The 21,017-nt window shown below is 40.8% G+C and overlaps 1 protein-coding gene across 4 annotated transcripts in view; it reads left to right on the forward strand.

The window, feature by feature from the left end:
- CACNB4 (calcium voltage-gated channel auxiliary subunit beta 4) overlaps positions 1-21,017 on the forward strand; it is a 200,287-nt gene that overhangs the window by 65,302 nt on the left and 113,968 nt on the right. The window contains exon 1 of one of the 4 annotated variants that reach the window (XM_030580540.1): positions 12,086-12,308. The exons of the other annotated variants lie outside the window; for them this stretch is intronic. Within the exon in view, the coding sequence (XP_030436400.1) occupies positions 12,264-12,308 (45 nt within the window). The 5' untranslated portion in view covers positions 12,086-12,263. Of the gene's footprint in view, positions 1-12,085; positions 12,309-21,017 lie in introns of those variants that run through there. 4 annotated transcript variants of the gene reach the window in all.

Consider the following 21,017-nt stretch of genomic DNA (forward strand, 5'->3'; position numbering starts at 1 on the left):
AGAAAAACACTGCTTCTCAGCTCTCTGAGCTAAAAGGTGAAAACATTATCTAAAAGTTGTATGAGCCACCAGGTCAGTGATCTGATCTCATCTAGGATCTGCACTGCATCTGAGTTAACAGAGAATTGTGTTAGTCTCTCTCTTTTTAAATTAGTGTGTCTCAGCATTTCCATTTGAAACTCCTACCATAAAAAACTATATCTGAGGATTAAATTCATTCTGGTCTGCAAACTGGCTGGACAAGCTCTTTTCAATCTGATAGGTGTTAGTTATTATTTCTATTATGGTAGCCCCTCAGGGATCAGGGCCTGTTGTTTAGTCACTTCAGACACATCATAAAGAGCTGATACCTGCCCCAAAGAGCTTCATAACAATATAGCCCTAGTCGTGCCTTCCACTCCTGTGAACCCCCCATCTTACCCTATCCCATCCCAAAGACCTGCTGCACCTGTGACTGCTGCAGAAGTGGCACACTGTGCAGAGTTGGCTCAGCATTTGGCATAGGGGCTTCCTGAGCAGGGGCTATTGCCTGGAGAGAGGAGGGGAGGAGTTTATGTCTCCATCAGGGCCTGCTGTGCCAGCCTAACTAGCACAAAGGGGCCCTCGAACAACGATGACTCTTGCCCTTGCTCCCTAACCTGGACTGGTATATGTTTCCTTCAAAAGGCAGGCCCTGCACCCTTAGCCTACCAGTGTGGGATATCAGGACTGTTTCCTTCCGTCTTTGACTGATGGGCTGTGACTCCCAGTTCGAAGGTGATTATGTAAATAAAAAAATTGAGATTTTTGATATCCTTTATTAGTGACTCCACTGGTGCCTTTCTTTCATGAGGATCCCATTTTGAGCCTCAGCAGCAATATTTTGCAGGATGTTTTACACTCACAACAGGTCCAGCCTCTGGATGGTGAGATGCTGCTAATTGGTTATCATCTCTCATGTCTAGTCACACCAGTTAGAAAAGAAAATAACTGCCAGAGTTTACAGCTCTTATTAACATGTGCATTCATCTGCTGCAGTTTCTAATTCTCAGTGTTTTCGCTCAGAGAGGAAGCATGATGTAGTTGTCCTAAGAACTGTCCAAACAGATAACAGAGATAATTCCTTTCTCAAAGAGCTGACAGTCAAACCATAGACTGTGGTGTTCAAAAATCACTGCAAGCCAAACAACCTGGCAGAGCTCTGATTCATTCAGGGTCTGAAATCTAACTTCTCAGTATTGCATGACATGCGCCTCTACATAACTGGTTCCAACTAGCTCTTGTTAGAGTCTCTTAGAGGTACACTTCTCTACGTCTTTCTTCCCCAACCAAACCAAGCAGTAATAACAATCAACATTAGCATCATACAGCATTTTGAATACTTATAACCAGTCTACTAACTACCAGTGTTCAATTAGTCTGGGAGGTGATAGAAACCAATTGAAGTGAACAAAATAACTTTATTTATAAAGAGTCCCTTGTCAAGGTATGCAGGGTTCTGTGCAGCCATACATGGTAAACAGATTATAAAAGCATGGAGAAAATACTCTAAATCTACAGGATAACACCACCAGCCTTGCAAATCATTAGAGAGAAGAAAATGGCATGTGTAGATTTTTTTTTTTAATGGTGCCTGCTAGATTTCACTTTGATCAGCTCACAACCACTTTAAAATATAACTCATCTTATCTACAGTAGGCTTTTAAAATGAGTTAGTTAACACCTTTTAAGAATACTTTTATCCTAGTCTAGACACACCCTAAAGTGGGACAGAAAATGTAAGTACTGTTATGTGTGTTTCTTAATAAGTAATGGTAGAAATTCTCCCATGTTGAAACCAATGAGAGTCAGCCACAGACACACTCCTTGTGTTTGGAGGGTACAGGCACAGCTTCTTTCTAGTACCTCTGAGAGTGTTCCAGGTGGTGGGGCAGGGAAGAGGTAGTGGTCATAGTAGCTGGGACAGTTGTGGATTTTCAAAACTCATCTGGTTGAGTCACTAGTTAACCAAATATCTCAGGGCACTGTTGTGGCACAAGAAGAAGAAATGTCTTTAACTTTGAGATGCTCCTCTCCTGGTAGTCATTGCTCGTCCATTCTTAGTCTCTCAGCTGTAGTCAGCTCCTACCCATCCCACTTCAGCTGGTTCTCAGGTACTTCTGTCAGGGCAGGGCAGGAGGTCTGCCTCAGAGAGAGAGAGAGAGGGAAAAAAGGGGCCGCCGTCTGGGATTACGTGGGTGGGCATCACTGAACTATGCCTGGAGGAGAGCCTACATCAGAAAGGGAAGTCTGTTCCTGCGGGGCAGAAGAGGGGAGGCAGCTAGGAAGATAGAAGATGGTCAGCAGTCATGTCTAAGGATAGGAGGAACAGGGAAAACAGCAGAGCAGAAGTGGGGAAGGGGGATAAGGCATGGTGGGGAAAACGGTAAGCCCTGGGTAGTATAACAGGAACCACAGGGGGCACAAAGGAGCCATGCAAACAAAGGAGCAACACTTTTTCAAGTGACATTTTTCCAAAATAACCTGAGAGTCTGGATGCCACATTCTATAAATTCTAGGTTATTTTTCTTCACTCTTTTCTCTTACCTTCTAAAAAAAAATTACTTACAATTCACCAGGAGGTAAATACAAACCCATGTCAACCCCCCAACCACTCCATGTTTGGAGAATTATGTATAGCAAATTTCTTTATGTGCTGGCAACTGAGTGCCAGGGCCTGTCTCTTGTACTTCTCAAGAATATCTGTCAGATATTTAGGCACGTTCTATGGATTTCTTTTTCTTCTGACTGATCTTGCAATCTATCTGTCGTCTTGTGGCAGGATCGCTATGGTGTCATCATGCCAGCTGGTGAGATTGAAGCTCTAGCTTATGAGGCCTTAGGCTGTGGTCAGTCTTTTCTTTTGCAGAGGCACCACGTAGTAAATTTGCTAATTTTCCTAAGTATTAATGCTATAAAAATTTCCAGTGGCATCTTGTCATTTAAGAAAGAAGTAATGAACTAATTTTAACTGGCAACATCATCCTTATCAGTCTCAGCTATTTAGTCCATCCATTCTTTGTCCATTTTATCTCCCAAGGCTTCACATTTGAGGATCATATTTAATCAAAAAATGTTTCCATCAGCAGGCCCAAGAATGGTTTCTAGTTAAATTACCAACGTTCATGTGGCTTTGAGAGGTTAAAACTGACCAGGAGGAAAAGGAGCTTTTAGGACTGCATGCAGTCCCGTAGTTCACGAGATTTGAAGAGCTCACCATTCACAGTCGTGTGGCTTCTGTGATACATTCCATTTCACAAACTTGAGTACTAATGGAATATGCTTGGATAATCTATGTTGCATCCTCTTTTGCTACTAATTCACAGAGGACAACAGTCCACTAGTGCTACCTGCTAGTGGAATTATTCCCTTGGCTCAAGGAGTAGGGATGCTTCATATCTTGGTGTTAAGCCCTGCTGACAACCCATGCTAGGTATTGTTCAATAAAGATTTGTGTTTGACTTTAAAACTGTATTGTAATGTAACCATAGGTCCTTGTCCAAAACCACACTACATTTACAGTACTACTTCACCCATTATTTGCCTTCACATACTAATGCTTATAATTCAGATCTTGGCTATATGGAAACATTCCCATTGACTTCAATGGGACTTGGATCAAACCCTGATTGTTGTTCTTCATTGTGTTTTCGGTATTGATGAGGCTTTCAGACTTTAATTACCAATATAAAACATTTCTTCACATCCTCAGGCACTGCACCTGCTCCCGTAAAATTTTACACTGACTTTTTTTATTGACAATTTTTCATAATTACATCAACTCATAAGATAAAGGCCTGATGGGTGTTCAGCATTAACTCTTACAGCTCTTAGGAAACTAAATATCACTTGTAAGAGAAGAACTTAAGGTTAAAAATGAGAAATGAATGAAGGTGCACTACTCTGTCAGGTATGTGTCTTAAAAAAAAAAAAAAAGTACCCTGCCCCAAAAGGAAACAAACAAAACTAATGTATAACAATTCAAGGGGGAAAAACAAAAACACCACCACATTTTTAATTGGATGCTTAAATTGGACTCCTAAATCCATATTTAGGGGTTTACATCCTAGTGGCCTGATTTTCAAAAGTACCGAGCCACAACGAGAGTTTTGCGTGCTCTGCACCTATCAAGAGCCGGCTACTTTGATTCAGGTGCCTAAATATGGATTTAGGTCCTTAATTTTAAGCACCCAAGTTTTAACAATGTGGATCCCTATTAATCTAATGCTGTGACTATGAATTCAAGCAGAGTCAGGAAATTCAGGTTGGTGGTTCCCAATGTCCCACAGCAACTATAGCTTAGCCTCTTTGCATTTATAGAGTGTTTATTGATTGATTGAACATTTTCTTTCATATCTTTTTAAGAAAAGGCAATCATACAAATAGTTAAATGCAGAGAATAATGATGATTAGTTCAGTTACCCCTCCCATTGTAAGTGCTTTAAGCCATGAGACTTCAAATAACTTGCAACAATGAAACCTTCATACTTCATAGCAGTCCTAATGTACCAATGTCAGGTAAAAGCCTTACTGAATAGGTGGTGCCTTACATCACACCTTAAAAACTATTAAACTGGGCACTAGCAGTTTCATTTGTGATTTCAGATTCAAATAACCTATGTAGTGCTGTCCATACTTTTAACAAAACTCAAATGTAGGCCTCTGAATTCTCAATAGAAAGACATGTCCAGAACATCATTTTTAATTTTGTTCTTCTTAAATATAAATAAAGAGGTAACGAAACCTTTTAGAGCTGCTCAGTACTCCAACAGTAATCCATAAACCAATAATTGTTTTGCTCTCATATCAAAGCCTCGCCACCATATCCCATCAATCATCCATCTCAAATGCCTTGGGGAAAAAAGGTGGGCTTTGCCAAGTAGCTGGAAGATTTAAGAAATGATTCTGCCAATGCTAGCCCTATACCCAAGCTGGGGGAGGAGGGGCACTGTGGCTCCACAGCCCTCCTGCACTGGTCATAGAGATTTAGTACCGTGATTTGATGATAGTGAAAATGAATTTGTTAGAGTAAGAAAAAGAATAAATGTACTGACGTATCTCTCTGGCTTTGTACACCGCAATGCTGCTGTTTTTACCTGTCTGCACTCTCGTTCCTGCACTTCCACCCAAATAACACGTTGATATGTTTATACAAAGAGCAGTCTGCTACATTTATTGAAAGAACTGGACTAGTGCGGTTATTTGATTGTTCAATCATTAGCTTGGGCTTCAAATAAAATTTGATATGGTCTTGGGCTGCATTCTATAAAGTTCATGTTCTATGAAATACTGTGTCCTCCCCACCCCCAAAACATTTGCATCACTCCAAACCAGGAACATACGGAGCCATTTCTCTTAGACACTTCACACCTTCTCCCTTTGGACCTCAGAAATGATTCAACTGAGCAAAACGGAATTGAATCCAAGAAGAATCCCTCTCTGACTCCAGAGACTGTGGAGATTGCCTAGAATGTATTTGTTCACAGGGATATGAAATGCTCTTGACATCAGGTGGTTACAATATTTTTATCTGTGATGAAAGGAGACTTTTCAATAGAGTATTCAGCTTCTACTTTTTCAGTTAAGTCAATATTCTGACTGCTCTTCTTACTTTCAGTGTTTTACTCTAATTTTGTCGTAAAGTATTGGCTTTAATGAAATCACCACAGCAGTTTTAAGAATTTCAGATCTTATACCAGTTACTGTAGTGTGCAATCTCTTTATCATGAAAGTTGAACTTACAAATGTAGAAGGATTATCATTTATTTATTACATAACTCCCATCAGGGGAGTGAGCCCTTGTTTGCAGGGGATGGTAGATTTTACCTTGAGGACTCGGCGTGCAGCAGGGGAGGAGAGGCTGATGCAAGGAGGCTGAGCTTGCCAGGCCTCTGTTCTCTATGGCAGTGTTTCTCAAACTTTTTATGCTGGCGACCCATTTGGACTTAAAAAAAAAAAATTGTGACCCCTTCTCTAGAAAAAATTATGGCCCCTACATTCAGCCATGAGGGACTCGGGGCATCAGCCTTGCTCAGGGCAAGGGGCTTCAGCCCTGCTGGACAAGGGCTTTGGGGCTCTGGACTTCAACCCTGCTCGGTGCTTCAGCTCCCCTTGGGGCATCAGGCTCCAGGCATTAGCCACTCTTGCGGCTTCAGCCCCACTCAGGAGTTGGGGCTTCAGTCTCCCTGACGCTCCCAGAGTTGCCAGCTGCGTCTTCAACCCTCCGCCCAGAGGTATGCGTCCCTACCCACCCAGAGGTATAGGATTAACGTGTTAAAAAATTAACGTTAATTCTATTTTCAGTTAATCACAGGTGTTAACTGTGATTGACAGCCCTGATTAAAATACAAAAACTTGTATATCCCATCTACACTATTACCCAACATTTAATTTCATTTGCACTGAACTGGAGAGTATTTGTGCAAGTCCCTTGTTAACACAAGTGACCTTTGAGCCATGTGAAAGAGAATCTCTGTTTGTTCATTTAAAATAGAAAGAGAGGGCCATATTTGCTGCTGCATCAGAAAGGGTTGCGGCTGGTGGATCCTGAAGCTGGCTGGGAAGTTGTCTAGTCCTAGGTGTAAATCAGGCCCTCTGGCTGCCCACCAAACACTGTTATAGGAGTGCTGTATAAGTGATAGCTATGTATATGTAAACAGTTAATAGATAATCCACCAGCAGATGGCACTCTAGGGTATGTAGTATAGAGCCTGGGTTTTGTAGGCTCAGTAAAACTTGTTCTTTTGGGGCAGTGCAAATTGGCTTCTTATGTGTAGCTCTTTATGAGCTCTTAACAGCAACAAGAGGCCATTCCAGCAGTCAGAGATAGCTGGAACACAGAACTGCCTGGCTATGCCTCTTTTCCAAGCCATGCCCCCTACATCTGGGGCTGGAGGAGTAAATGTCATAAGAACAGGAATGCTACACAGAGATTTCCTTATGGAACAGGCATTCCTGGGTTCATTCTGGCTCCCTTGCTGGAGGACCAGAGCAGGGCCCTGAATCTTGGCCCTAATTGTACCTCATGAAGACAGCCTTGAAAACATAGACCAGTGAAAAACAATAGAAACTGGTAGGTAGGGTTGAAAGGAGCAAGCTGCTGGGTTCCACTTCTGCATTAGGAGGCATGATATCCCCCTCCTCCCCTCATGCTCCACTACAGCTCATGCATGTACTTTATGTAAAATGTATCTGTTAAGTATGCAGCATATCTAAACAATTCTTACTAACCCTTCCTACAGTCTTTAGCCAGGCCCAGGGCTTAGAGTGTGATTATGATGGACAGGAGTTGGTTATGGTTATGTAACTTCATCTGGAGGTTTAACCTGGGTGAGAGCCATACTTGCCCACTGACCTTCTCTCTCTGGCTCCCCATCTGTTTTTCAGATAGCTCCTCCCATGAGCACCCATTCAAGGTGAGGAGGAAGGAAAGCCAAAATTAATGCCTTACTTACGGGGAACCTGGTATTGTCACTCCACCGACAGTGCAGTGTAGTTATTATGCAGTGGTTTCCAAGACAACAATGACTTTCACTTAAATGATGCTTTCTAACTGTCTCAATTGCTCAATTGTATGGTTTTCATGTAACTGATCCCAGAGCCAAAGCTTACTCTCGTACATATCCAACCTCATCAACATCAATGGATCTTCATGGATGTGAGTATAATTCATACACATTCACCATTATTTAGGAAACTCACTTTTATTTTCCAAGATCCCTTGTCATAGGGCATAGAAACCTGTGTGCATAGAAGCTCCATTGATTTGATATTTTCTGGGTTCCTTGCACAGACTACTAGGCTCTATTCTGTAGAGCTCTTAGATGTTAGTAAAAGGAGAATATTTCTGGTACTTCATGTTGCTAAGAAAGCCTTCATTTAGCAAAGCAATCGATGTTGCCAGATTGAAGTGATAGTGCACTAAAAGATGCGTGAGAGCTTCCCACATTAATCTTTTGATGGAACGTTGGCCCTTTAATTCCTGCTCAGAGGTTTGTCTGGCAGAATACAGTGTGTGTCTGAACATTCCACACACAACCTAATCATATTCTACTGATTTCACCCCAATTTTAATTGAACAACAAAGGCACAATAGTTAACCTGCAAGATCAGCACCAAAAGGGTTAATTTCCAAATCTGAAAAACCAGACCTCCATTCTACATAAGGTAACAGAAGCAGATTACTATTAACGTGCAGTACAGTATAGGTTTTTTTTTTCTTTGTAATTGTCTTGAAGGACTTGACTGAAATTGTCCATTTGACCAGTATATTACCTCATAAATATTTAGCACAGATCTAGATATGGATTTAGAGTTCCCATTCGAGTTCTTAAGTATTTCAGCCATCTCCTTATTTGCATTTTGGTCACAAAACCACATCTAAACTAGGGATCGATGGTGTAGTATAACATGTCAATTTCATTTTCCATAGAGTTCAGCAGTTTGAGGGAGCAAAACATCTAGTCAAACTCTTCTTCCCCAAGTTATGTCAGTAGCCCCAGTGAAATGAGTAGGACTTCTCCAGTGAGTTAAGCATATGGAATTTGGCTTGTGACAATTTCCTTTCAGCTTCTACTGATTAGGACGGTTTACAACTTTTAAATACAATCCTGTTTAATGAGTTAATATATTTTTATTACAACTTTTAAAAGCTATTCAGCTTAAGCAGTTAAGAAACATATTTTAATACCCTTGTATATTACAATGATGTTTAGATTAAAATGTAAGAGAAAAGACAAGTGGAATAGCAAATAGAGTAATTCCACTGATTTGGGGATTAAATACTTCCATTACAAATGTATGTCAAAATTTACTGAAGATTTCTTCAGCTCCTGCTCCTCCTCCTTTTTTTTGAATTAACAAATTATTCTGATATCGCATCTAAAAGTTCCTTCAAATAATTTGGCATTTAAAGTTTTCCCAAATATTATATTTGTTATTACAGACTTAATTTTTTTTTTGGTAACTGTATTCAATATAAATCCTCAAGCAATGTTACTACCCTGCTCCTTAAATTTTCTTCATTTTAGATTTTTTTCTCTCTATCAACCGTGTGGCCACTTATCAATTTTGAGGTTCCCACTACAATGGATAGGGCAGAAAGCTGGTCTGTGGCTAAGCAGAGGATTGAGAATCAAGAGACAACCCAAGCTTTATTTTCAGCTTTTTAGTGTCAATAATTCTGTTTGTTTTTAGCATTGCCAACTAACCTTATGAATTAGTTAGTTATTTTATTTTATAGCGTGGAAGAGGAATCACTCATTACAGTAGTTTTAGTTTTATTTATTCTGAGATTTAATAAGCAAAAACCCACCCAACATCTGTACAGTATAAGATTGCAGAAGCTGATATTTTGGATTTTCTCAGCCTGGCATAGGATTCTGTGATTCATAAACAATATGGTAGCTGAATCAGGTCCTTGGTCATTTAGCTGTTGCTGAATGTTCTAGGTCCATCTAGGTGGACTAAAAATGCTGATTTTGCTACATGCGCCTAAATTTCCTTGGTGATTCCTAACACTCCCGCTATTGACTTCAATGAAATAAAAACTGACAGCACATCTTTGTGGTTGCACAGCACCTAACATAATAGAGTCCTGATCCAAGACAGGGATTCCTAGACCCTACCACTGTACAAATAACGTATGTGAAGATAGCCACGTGCTTAAGTATTTTGCTGAATCAGGGCCTAAATTGGGTCTTAAGAAATCGAAACACTGACAATGAAATATTGTGATCACTGGACTTTGCACCTACCTGTAGCATGAAGCAGCAGGAGCAATTCGAGTATCCTAGATTATAAAATTTAGTGCTTGACCTTTTCTTTGCATTCATGAGACCTAGAAATACATTTCTTTAAAATAGAAAGTCTAATCTGTGAATCCAGGAGCTGGGGTTTATGTCTGGACCTATAATGCCTATGCCTTAATCCAGTTCAGCCACCCTGAAGAAAGGGCTTGAAAGGACCTGGGGTATCACTGCTGAGTCCATGATTATGTAAATACCCCAGCAGGCAGGTCACAAGCAGCATTTTTCTGAGCCCAGGGCAAACACATAATATGGGCCTACATCCCATTCCCTGCAGACACACTAATGAAAGAAAACATATTTGACTTCTGAAATGTCATAAAAAGGGCCTATCACTTTACAGCTTTTGGCTTTTTTTTCATTGCAAAATCATGAATGTCCTCACTAATATCAATTTTTCTTGTGAGTTCACACTCCATGGTGCCTGCCAGGGCATCTGTGTGCGCCCGCATACTGGCTGGCGGACAAGCATCTGCCAAAATGCGGCGTCACCACCAAAATGCCGCTGATTTTTGGCAGCCGTTCGGTGGTGACACCTCTCGACATTGCCACTTCTCGGTGACATTTCGTCGGATGCTTGTCCGCTGGCCACGGTCCTTGGTGGCTTGTCGTCCAGCGCCTGCCACCTGGAAAAGGTTGGGGACCACTGCCATAGATGAAACAGTAAGATGACCGAAGTGTGTCTGTGCCATAGTAGATCATCTATCGTCTTTGATGATACACGGGTATGAACAAACTCACTAAATTTATATAAATAATATATAGTCAAACTCAAACGTTCACAATCTAGTCTGATTTTTTTCCCCCCTCTCATGGTGATGGGCATGTGGCAAGGCACCTTGGACTCGACTGGTAAAGTGTATATATTTTCTCCCTTTTATGGGGCCGTGCCTTCACACTGGAGTGTGGTAGGTATCATTTCCCCAATCTCCATGCTGTTTCCTACACAGAACATGTTAATTTTGGCATTATGTCATGAGTGTATGAGAATATTACCCGCAATGAAGTTACTACGTAGAAAAGAAAAGTTCACTGTAAAAGAGTTGCCTTGTGTGTGTTTCTCTTTAAGTAATTTGCCTTTGCTTACTTAAACAGAGCAACTAAATTTCTCACAATTGACTCTATGATTGAAGTTCAGGGAATTAATGACAATAGCTTTCTAGATGAGAAGTTCTTGCTGGAAAGTTGGTGCTATTTTGCTGTTAACTTAAAATGTTTCACCTTTAGCTTACTATGTCTGCTGAGAGTGAAACATGCAACATATAGCTGATGAGCTCCTTGTTCCTGTTGGGGAGCAGTTATTCATACAAGTAACCCCATTTACTGCTAGCTAGTGACTCATCTCAAATAGGACTGTTCTTGTGAGTAAATGCTCACCAGTGTGTGTCAAGGCTTCCCAGTCTGGCCCCATGTACATTTTATTAGGTACAAGTGCAATATTTTGACCAACTTACACTTTTTAACAAAAGAATGTTGAAACTGTTGATTATTTTATTTTATTTTTTTTGGTTTGGAATAAAATAGAACATTAGAATTGAACCAATTTGCATATTTCATTGGAAGTGGCTTTTAAAGGAAAAATACCTGATAACTGAAACTTGTTGCTCATTAGAAAAATAAAATTTATACTACTGCCCAAGTATAAATAGAGTGAGTAGACTCCCTTGGTTTCTATTCACTACTAAAATTGGTGTTTTAAGGAAGTGATGTATTTCTCTCCCCCCCCCCCCCAAATGTAGCACTCTAATTTAGGGAGGATATTAAAAACTTAGTGTGAACAAGAATGAAATCTCATCTGTTGCCTCTTCCCTCACTGTGCCTTTGTATTTTCCCTTTTAAAATTTAAATTACAATTTTTGTTAAATGCAGATCCTTCCCCTAGAAATACTGTCAAAATCAAAATCTTCCAAATATCATCTACTGTATGTGTTTATAATACATAGTTTAATAAATAGAAAGATGTATTCAGTGGTGAAAACTGTCCATATATGAACACCCTTTTTTGATTGGGATCAGATTTTATTGTGTATGTGTAGGAGAGGAAATAACCAGGGACAAGCTCTTTGCAAAGGTGTAAGCCTAGGGCTCCTCATCCACTATCAAAGAAAATGCTCTTCCAGCTGACTGAAACAGAGCAGGGCAGCTCAGCCAATCACAGGGTTCTTTTCTAGCTCTGTCATCAGCCCTTGGTTAGGGAACGGTTTGCTTTTATGCTCTGTATTTGGAAGGCAGATAAAATGCCAGGTCTGGGCTGCCTCTAGGGATAACCTTCCCCTCTATCATGTGAATGAATAGCATTTTGGCTGGGGAATCCACAGAAAATTGACAGGGCAGGCTCCGCTCCCCTGCATAGGCCTTTTCTTCATTTTAACCCTTGCTGTGGCTTTGTAGCAATTTCAGTTTTGTATTGAGAAGTGTTCTTTGGATTATCAGACCTCCATGTATGACAATTTGTACCTGCATGGATTTGAAGACTCGGAAGCGGTAAGTATTTTCATCGATAACATTTTTTTTCTGAACAGCCTAATAGGATATGCAGAGAACAGGGAGGAAGAATCAGGCTTTGTTTCTGGGTTTAGCTGATCGCTTGGTGTTGCACTGTAGACAGTTTGGAGTCACCTGAACTAATCCTCCATTACATAATTTCTTGTCAAGCAGTAGAATTTAGGGGTTTCCAAGAAAAGCTTGAAAGCATTTTGTGTACCATAATTTACCAATTACAAGCTACACTTCTGCTCTCAGGGAGTGTGTGAATGCTTCACAGAAGATGGCTTTACATATGCAGAAACAGTTATAGCTAATGTGTATGTTGTGTTCATCAGCATAACAGGAAAAGATGTTCATTATATAATACTTAATATTTGTTTGATCCAGCAGGAATGGAGTTTCTGAGCTGCCATCTGTGTTATATGCTGTCTGTCCAAGTGATCAATGCAGATACATTTGATTTTCTTAACAAAGAGATAGCGTAAGTGTTTGTTGTAATATAACCCTGCAGTATCACAGTGGCAGAATGTAGCCCTAAAATACTAGCCAAAAGAGGCTGAGGTGTTTTCATTTTTGTTTAATCAGGAAATTATGCTCCCACCATCTAACTCACAATAACAATCCTGCTAGCAAAACCTATTAAAATCTTAACAAAATGATTCATCGGGAATCCTAAAACCCATGTCAATTTGGGCATACCATGGAGTTTAGGCTAGGGAATATTAAACATTAGTGCATGTAAATCTTATTTAGGTGGTGGTGGTTCTGGCTAGCACAGGCCCCTTCTTTCTTCAGTGGCTAAACAAAAGCCTTGAGAGGCAAAATTACTACAGGGAAAGAAAATTACTTAGCTTACTACCGCGATGCACATGTTGTTCCATATTAAATAGGAATGTGTTACATAAGGCTCATGGCCAAGTCACAAAATACACAGATTATAACATAAAATAGTGTGTACGTCAGTGCAGACGTATGTGCCCAATGATGTGGTATCCACAGGAAAGATCCTATATCACTTCAGATAAGGCTTTTTTCTTGTCTGGCAATGTGGTTTTATCAGGCTCCAACTGCAAAGTGTAATCTGTCTACAGGTTGCCTCACATGCTAGCAACTTATCTTAGTCAATTTATTTCAGGGGGAGAGGAATCTGAAATATTCAGAATTTGAAATTAAAGAATGCATCATGCTATTTTGGGGCAGGGAGAGAAGAGGAAGTCTAAAGTATTTGAATCCCTAGAAGTGTTGTTTTCTTGGGTCAATTTGGTAACCACTTGACTTCTACACGTGTGCTCTTCTTCCTCCCCCCCCCCCCCGTATTTCCATTATGATTTGTTAGTAGTTTACTGCTGTCAAAACTGACATACCAAAACCATAAATGAGGATTTTAGTTCTTCTAGAGATGATGTCTGTGTGGAGTAGGAATTAACTTGATTAATGTTGTGTTCTTGGGAACGGTTTAAATTCTTGATGCACTGGTTTGGAGGGAAAACATTTTAAATTTAAATCTCCTCAGTCCTTTGGCAGAGTGTAGTTTCCCTGTAAGATGGAAAAATTGGAAGTGTAATGGACTATCTGTGGTTGATATGGCTAAGTTGTTGGATAGTGTTTGGTACAGTAGAGCTGTATCACTTGCGACTAAGAACAAGATTTTTAGTATTTAGATGCTCAAAGATGAAGATAGGTGCCTAATGGGATTTTTTTCTAAAGTGACTAACTCACGTTAATCTGGCTGTAAATAGTTTGTCCACATCAAAGATCATTTGAGTAGAGCAGCTTTATGACTGGAAACACCTAGGAGACGTGAACAATAAAAAAAAAAAATCCAAATAATATGAATTAAAACGATAGGAACCTTGCTAGCAACAGAAGGTAGAAATTAGAACTATCACTGTTAAGTTTGGGCCAGGCTGAGAAAGCTATAGTATCTAGGTTTCCAAATGTTCCATTTAAGCGATCCTTAGTAGCAGGGTTGCCAGCTCTTGAAGTTTTATCTTGCAATATTTGGTGTCTTTGGCACTGCAGCTTCGGAAATCATGTGAATACATGAGAATCTCAGCTTTCATTACTTTTGTTTTTAAAGTAAGCTTCTAGCCCTCATCTTTATGAAGAAAAGATGGAAATTTTGAACCCCAAAGGCTCCAAAATCAGGAGACAGATAAAAAGAACCTAATTAATTATTTGCTGCAAATCTAATGACTTAAGCTAGTCTCATGATTATTTTGGATCCTGACTCATGATTTCTGAGTTCTTGGGGCTGACAGTACTGTGGCGGTTATATAGAAGAAAAGTGTGTCATGCAGCATGAAATGGTGTGAGTGCAGCTTTAAATCCAGTGGGCAAGAGTAGGCCTGTGTAACTGATATAATAAACTAAAAAAATAATCTAGCCCAGCAGTATTAGGTTCTTTGTCATTATTTTCAGTACAAATGCATTAACACATGTAACTCTGAGTGTGCATGGATTAAAGCTATACAATTACCTTTTTTTAGGAATCAAAAGGTTTATCCCTAATGTTCTTCAGCTAGTGAAGATATCGAAGTACAGTACAAGGATGTATACTGTACTTGCTGTCTTGTTTTCTGCAGCAGACAGAGCTGTGGCCAAGTACCCTCTGCTACTGACAAAGCTTCCAGCACGAAATAAATACATATATATCAAAATGAGTCAAGCTAAAACAGTAACACCTTATTAAAGTTGACACTTGCCCTTATAAAACAGACCTTATAGCATTCTACACTAATGACCAAGCACAACAAACTAATCTGTAAGATGGATCAGTTCTTTAGGATGCTACAGAACTTCTCTAGGTTTGTAGTGCGGGACCTGAATTAACAAAGTGGTGTTCTGAATAATCTCACAGTAGTCTTTTTATTTTGCATACTGTGGGCCACACTCATCCTGAATATGCTCTGGCAGAAATCCTGGAGCAGCGCCTGAATAGTAGAAAGTCATGGCACCTTACGGGACTAACTCTTTTCTCCCTGGGGGAACAGTGCTGCTTGGAAAATTGTGGCCCTTGTTCAAGAAAGAGCATGGCTATCATGGCCAATGAGTCTGCTGATTCAGCTCCTCTCCCTAGCAGAACTCCTATAGAGATACTGCAGGAGTTAAAGCTCCCCGCCCCACTGGAAAACTAGTGCACACCAGGCTGAAACGTTGCCTGACCTCTTTGGGGATGCGTTTCCCCTGGGGGACAAGGGGTCGTGCTAGCACATATAGAGATCTCCCAGTGAATCTGTCCCTTTAGGTTTTATGTTAAAGGTGTAAACTACATTTCATATGAATGAATTGTTTTGTACGTTTTGCTGCCCTGTAACATATATGCCCTCAAGGACCTCTTCAGTGCTTTCTAGGCAATACTTGTAATCTGCCACTGTAACACCCATATGTCACTGGCTCTGCCACTGTAACACCCATATGTCACTGGCTCTCGTCAGGCATGGGCTAGCTCAGACATCAATAGAGCCTCTAAACTTTTCAAAAGCATGGCTTACTCTATGCCAAAAGGTCACCTAACTAACAGACCTGGAGATATTTTCAATGGCGGAACCACTTTATAAGCTTATGTCTGATTCAAAGGTGACTTGGGCAAATTTATTCTGTAGTCTTTATTTTTAAATTGAATAAATAGATCGTAATTTAGTTCATTTTATCATTGCAGTGTTAATGTCATGGTGAGCTCCTATGTTACTAGCTACGATGATTAATGATAGGTGGCTGATATGCTAGCATGAGGCTTTTTTTGAGGAGGACGAAGAAATTATGTGGTTAACAGTGAATAAAAATAGTAGATAAAAAGTACATGCTATCAGAGAAAAAGGATATAAAGAGACCGGGCCTTGCTACTTTCACAGACATAACCAAGTTCCTGTAATGCAAGGGGTCGGGTGTGGGTTGTGGCCTTTCGTGGTCTGGAAAGAAAGGTGCACATCCCAATACTCCCTTACCCTAGGTTTCTCTTTGCAGGCAGTCCTCACACACTTTTACATAAGTTCATCACAGCGTTCTTGGTTTACAGTGCAACTCCATGTCCCATCATCATAAGCTTTTCCCAAGCTTCAGTGTACTCCCTAGGCACAGGGTGTGGGCGTGGGGAAAGAGGTCTCACTTCTCTGAGTTCCTGGGCTTCTTTGCCCTTTTTTCTAGCCCCCTTTTCTCCCTCCCTGTCTCCCATTACAGTCCGCAGCTGACAAGCTGAATCCCCTTGTTAACTGGTTAATCACCCAGTCCTAATCAATTCTCTCCCAATTTATGCCATGCTTACAAAGTGCAGGGAGTGGTGAGCTAGTGCGAGGTGACTCCCACTCTGTCACAGTGCACCACAAAGGAGGGAGACTCAAAGATTTTGGAAGATAGAGAAGAACCCTCTTAAAAAGGTGAAAGGTTTCTTTATTCTATACATAGATAGGTGTTGCCTGATCTTTTGATTGTTTGTTAGTTATACTGATAAGTGAACTAACGCTCTTTAAGTTGGGCAGAGTTCTGTCACATGACCAGCCTTGTCTACACTGCCACGTTACAGCACTGAAACTTTCTCGCTCAGGGGTGTGAAAAAATACCCCCCATAGCAATGCAAGTTTCAGTGCTGTAAAGTGGCAGTGTAGACAGTGCACCAGCACTGGGAGCTATTCCCCTCACGGAGGTGGTTTTATTACAGCGCCCAGCACTGGTGCCACGACTACACAGCCACGTTAAAGTGCTGCCACAGCAGCCCTTTAACTTTGCCAGTGTAGATGTACACTTAGTTGTGATAACCCGGGTGTGCGTGAGAGAGGCATTTACACTTAGGAAAGGTGTTTTGTCCTTATAGTATTTTTATTAGCACAGCTAACAAAAGCACAAGCACTCCAGTCCAGCAAAGTAGATAAATAATATGTTAAGAAAAACCCAGAGTGTTAGTCATCCTCCCCACCAGTGGTCATCATCCTGGCATCTCCCAAGGCCCGCAGTTGGTATACAGCTTTTATGTTATGCTGACACCCACTATGCCTAATGCATCTTCTTCATTAGGGGTTTCAGCCCCTTTTCCTTATCTGTATTTCCTTACCTTAGATGTTGGGGTGCCCTTCTCCCACAGGTTAGGCTTTTACCTTAAGCTTATTAGCATAAACAGTATGCCAGTTAGTTACCATGGCATTCTTGTGGTTGGACATCTGCTGATGTTCTTAACTTAAAATATCAAAAGCTGACATCAACTGGCATCTTGTAGTTACCTGTCAACAATTTAGTCATACTTGTTTATTACAGCATTCTGTCTTGTGATAGCTTATGATTTATGGTTGGTCCTGGTTAGCTAATACTTTTGGGGCCTTAGGCCTTGATTAATTTAGCTAAGCTATTGTCTTACAAACCTTGAGGCTTGTAGGATCATTGCATTATTGCCTTAACTTATATCTATATCTTACCGAGTAAATATCCGTATCTATAGGCTACTCAGGAGACAGAAGGTAGATCCAAAATGCAAGCTGCCTCGGGTGCCCTCTCACTTGGAAATTAGGTGGTACTCCAGGTAATTCTAAGAAATTGCCCCTTTTTGGCAATACGGCCTGTTTAAAAATGAAAACCCGAGAGTGCTTTGTCTGACTCCCAACAGTCTGGCATGCCTGATCACTGGAAAGTCAGGGTATAAAAACTCATAAGCAAGAAGGTTTAAGACAATAAGGTGTATTGGCTAGGTAAATCACTGTGGTTTACTTTTACAATTGTATTTAACTAGATGCAGTGCACCTATTTTATAGTAAAGAAAATCTGAATGCCTCAGCTATGCCATCCCTGAATTGCCGACAGGTCCTTATAGGATAAACATAACTTCTTTAGTTTAAAATATAGGTTCTTCACCCCTTCCCTGAGCTCAAACATTAACCATGCTCAGCTAGTTTACCTGCCCTTGTTCATCATGTAGAGGTTCTACAGAAATCCGTGGCACTTATTTATGAATTTGTATAATAGTCACATTAGAGTCCTCAGCCAAGGTTGGGGGTCCATTGTGGTAGATACTGTACAAGGAGCAGTAGACACTGCCTGCCCTGAAAAACTTAGTGTAAATAGAGAAGATGGACAAAGGGTGGAAGAAATAAATTTTTATTAACTGCACTTTGCAGAGGGGTCTGACTTTTCCACTCCCTTGCACCCTGTGTAGATATTTACATTTGTGCAAAGTAGGTGTAGAATGTTACCAGATCAGAAAGGTAGCATTTTACACACCTATTGCACTCATTCAGCACTGCTGTAAATACCCATACAAGATGCAGGGCAGTGGAGACTCAGATGCAGAGATGCTAAGGGCCTGACCCAAAGCCTACTGATCAACTCTTGTTGACTTCAGTATTTTGGATCAGGTCCGAAGAGAGTTGTTGAGGTTCCCGCAGGAGGTCTGTGGTAAACCTCGGAATGGAACCCAGAATTCCAGAGTCCCAGTCCAGCAAATGTGTCAGCAAGCTGTGAGCATAGAGCTCTCACATCTTCTATAAATGTCAAACACTGACCACTGTTTCATCCTCCTCACCCTTCCACATTATCACTTTCTTCCACATCTCTTTCCTGCTTCCCTCCCTCCCTGCTGCTGTTCTCTTCAGCCTGCAAGTATGGTGCCTTTTTTTTTTCTATGCACTATCAGTACAGCTAGGGCAAAGTCGTCTGAAACACACATGCTCTGTGGGAGTGAGAGACTGGGGAAGCGGTAAAGCAAAGCATTAGACAAGAGCGTGGAATGTGATCCAGCCGGTGGGGGAAGGGAGGGAAGCTAATGTGACTCTTGACTGCCTGTGCAAAGCCATACCTCATGGAGTACGAAGATAAAAGGCCCTTTCAGTACAGCTATAGTGCTATGTTGCCTAGACCTAGACTATTGCATTCAGTTCTGAGCACCACATTACCAGAAAGCTATAGACAAATGGAGGTCTTCAGAGAAGAGCAACAAAAATAATCATGGGGTTCGCCAGGGGTAGAGACTTTATTATAGGTATTGTAGTAGCATCGAGAGGTCCCAGCTTCAGTGTGCTAGAAGCTGTACAAACATGTAACAAAAAAATGGTCCCACTCCCAATGAATTTACTATCTACATATAAGATGAGATATAGGTGGATACTACAAGCAGATGAGGAAAAGGGAGGGTGAATCACAAGGTGATTGTCTCCTTATATGCCCAGATAGTGTCGGGTACACAGTGGGAACTGCCATAACACAAAATAATAAATAAAAATGATAAAATCATGAAGACATATTAAAAGGGCTAAACAGGACTAGTTTAGGTAAGAGACAATGGACAGGTTGGTGATGGGTATAAGTGTGTGTGTGTGTGTGTGTGTGTGTATATATGTATATGTGTATATATATATATATATATATATACACACAATCTTTACATGGGGTGGAAGACTCATTGCTAAGGATGATCCTACATTGGCAGGGAGTTAGGCTTGAATGATTAAAAGGGTCATCTATTTCTCTGTCATATAATAAAAGTAATGGAGTGAGCGTGGCGGCTCTTTGTCTCTAACAGTGGGAATAAGTGTGCTATGATGCTAGATTCCTTATTTTCAGCAGATTATCTTCCATCCATGTTGGTTGGTTAATTCTGTGGCAGAGAGGGGGTGAGTTTAAAGAGTAGAAACCATTGTGATGGGATCACAGAGACTGACAGGTCCTGAGTGTAGCATTCAGTAAAATCAAGCCAAAATCAGGTTCACCTTCAACACTTTTGTGTAAAAATACTCTGTGAAATCAGGACCTGGTCTGTGTTTATTCAGTTGTCAGAAGCCAGATAATACAGTACATAGTGTGCTATGCATGAGACATCCATTCTCTTTCACTTCCAGTTTAAATTTACCATATCATTATGCAGCTATTTGCAGACTATTAAGCAACCCACTAGAGGATCTCATGACTAAGTTCAATATTTTGCACTGCTTCTGAAGAATAACTTTCCCCATGATAAATCTACTTTTAGTCCAAGGTTTGCGTAAAACATGGTTATACCACCAGGTTTGTATGGTAACTGCTGTAAGGGATCCAAACTGTTCACCTGTGGAATGAAGCTCATAAATCTGACCACGTCATATATCATTGTAGACAACATCCTTTCAGAGTTCCCTCCTCTTATGACCTGTGTTTTTGGACTTTAGAATGGAATAAAAGCAGTTACCTAAATGGGGCTTGGCAGACGGAGAGCTGTAGCTGTGTATTCCACGTACAGAAAATCCTCCTACAGTCTGTAGGGTAACAAGTACTCCCTGAAGCTAAGCTGCTCCCAGCCATAAGGCAGTCCACTGAGGTTGTACCACTCCCATGTGTGAGTGCCAACACATTTCCCTACCAGTCAGGCTGTTGTACCAGTCCTTTTCTGAACCTCTAAAAGCACTAATTTTAAAGCAACACCTGAGCATGTGAGATGACTTTCCTCACTTCTCATGAGGTGTAAGATTAATACTTGTCAACAAGTTAGCGGCTTTATCTTGTGTACTTGAGTCAATTGTCAAGGCTGTTGGAAAATCTCAACTCTGTTTTTCAGTAAGTGGGTGGGTGGAGGGACTTTGAGAGCTCCAGCCCAACAGGGGCGGATTTAAGGACAGAGCTTAGGGAACAAAGAAGCAGAAAGGGAGAGTGCAAATGGTGTGGTTTGGTATAGGGTGAGTAGGGAAACTAGGCTTGGTTTCTTTCCTCTCTTCCATCTATGTTTGCTCCTTTCCTGCCTCCTTCGCTGGCCCA

Source organism: Gopherus evgoodei, chromosome 11, assembly GCF_007399415.2.
Source record: "Gopherus evgoodei ecotype Sinaloan lineage chromosome 11, rGopEvg1_v1.p, whole genome shotgun sequence".
Taxonomy (NCBI): Eukaryota; Metazoa; Chordata; order Testudines; family Testudinidae; genus Gopherus; species Gopherus evgoodei.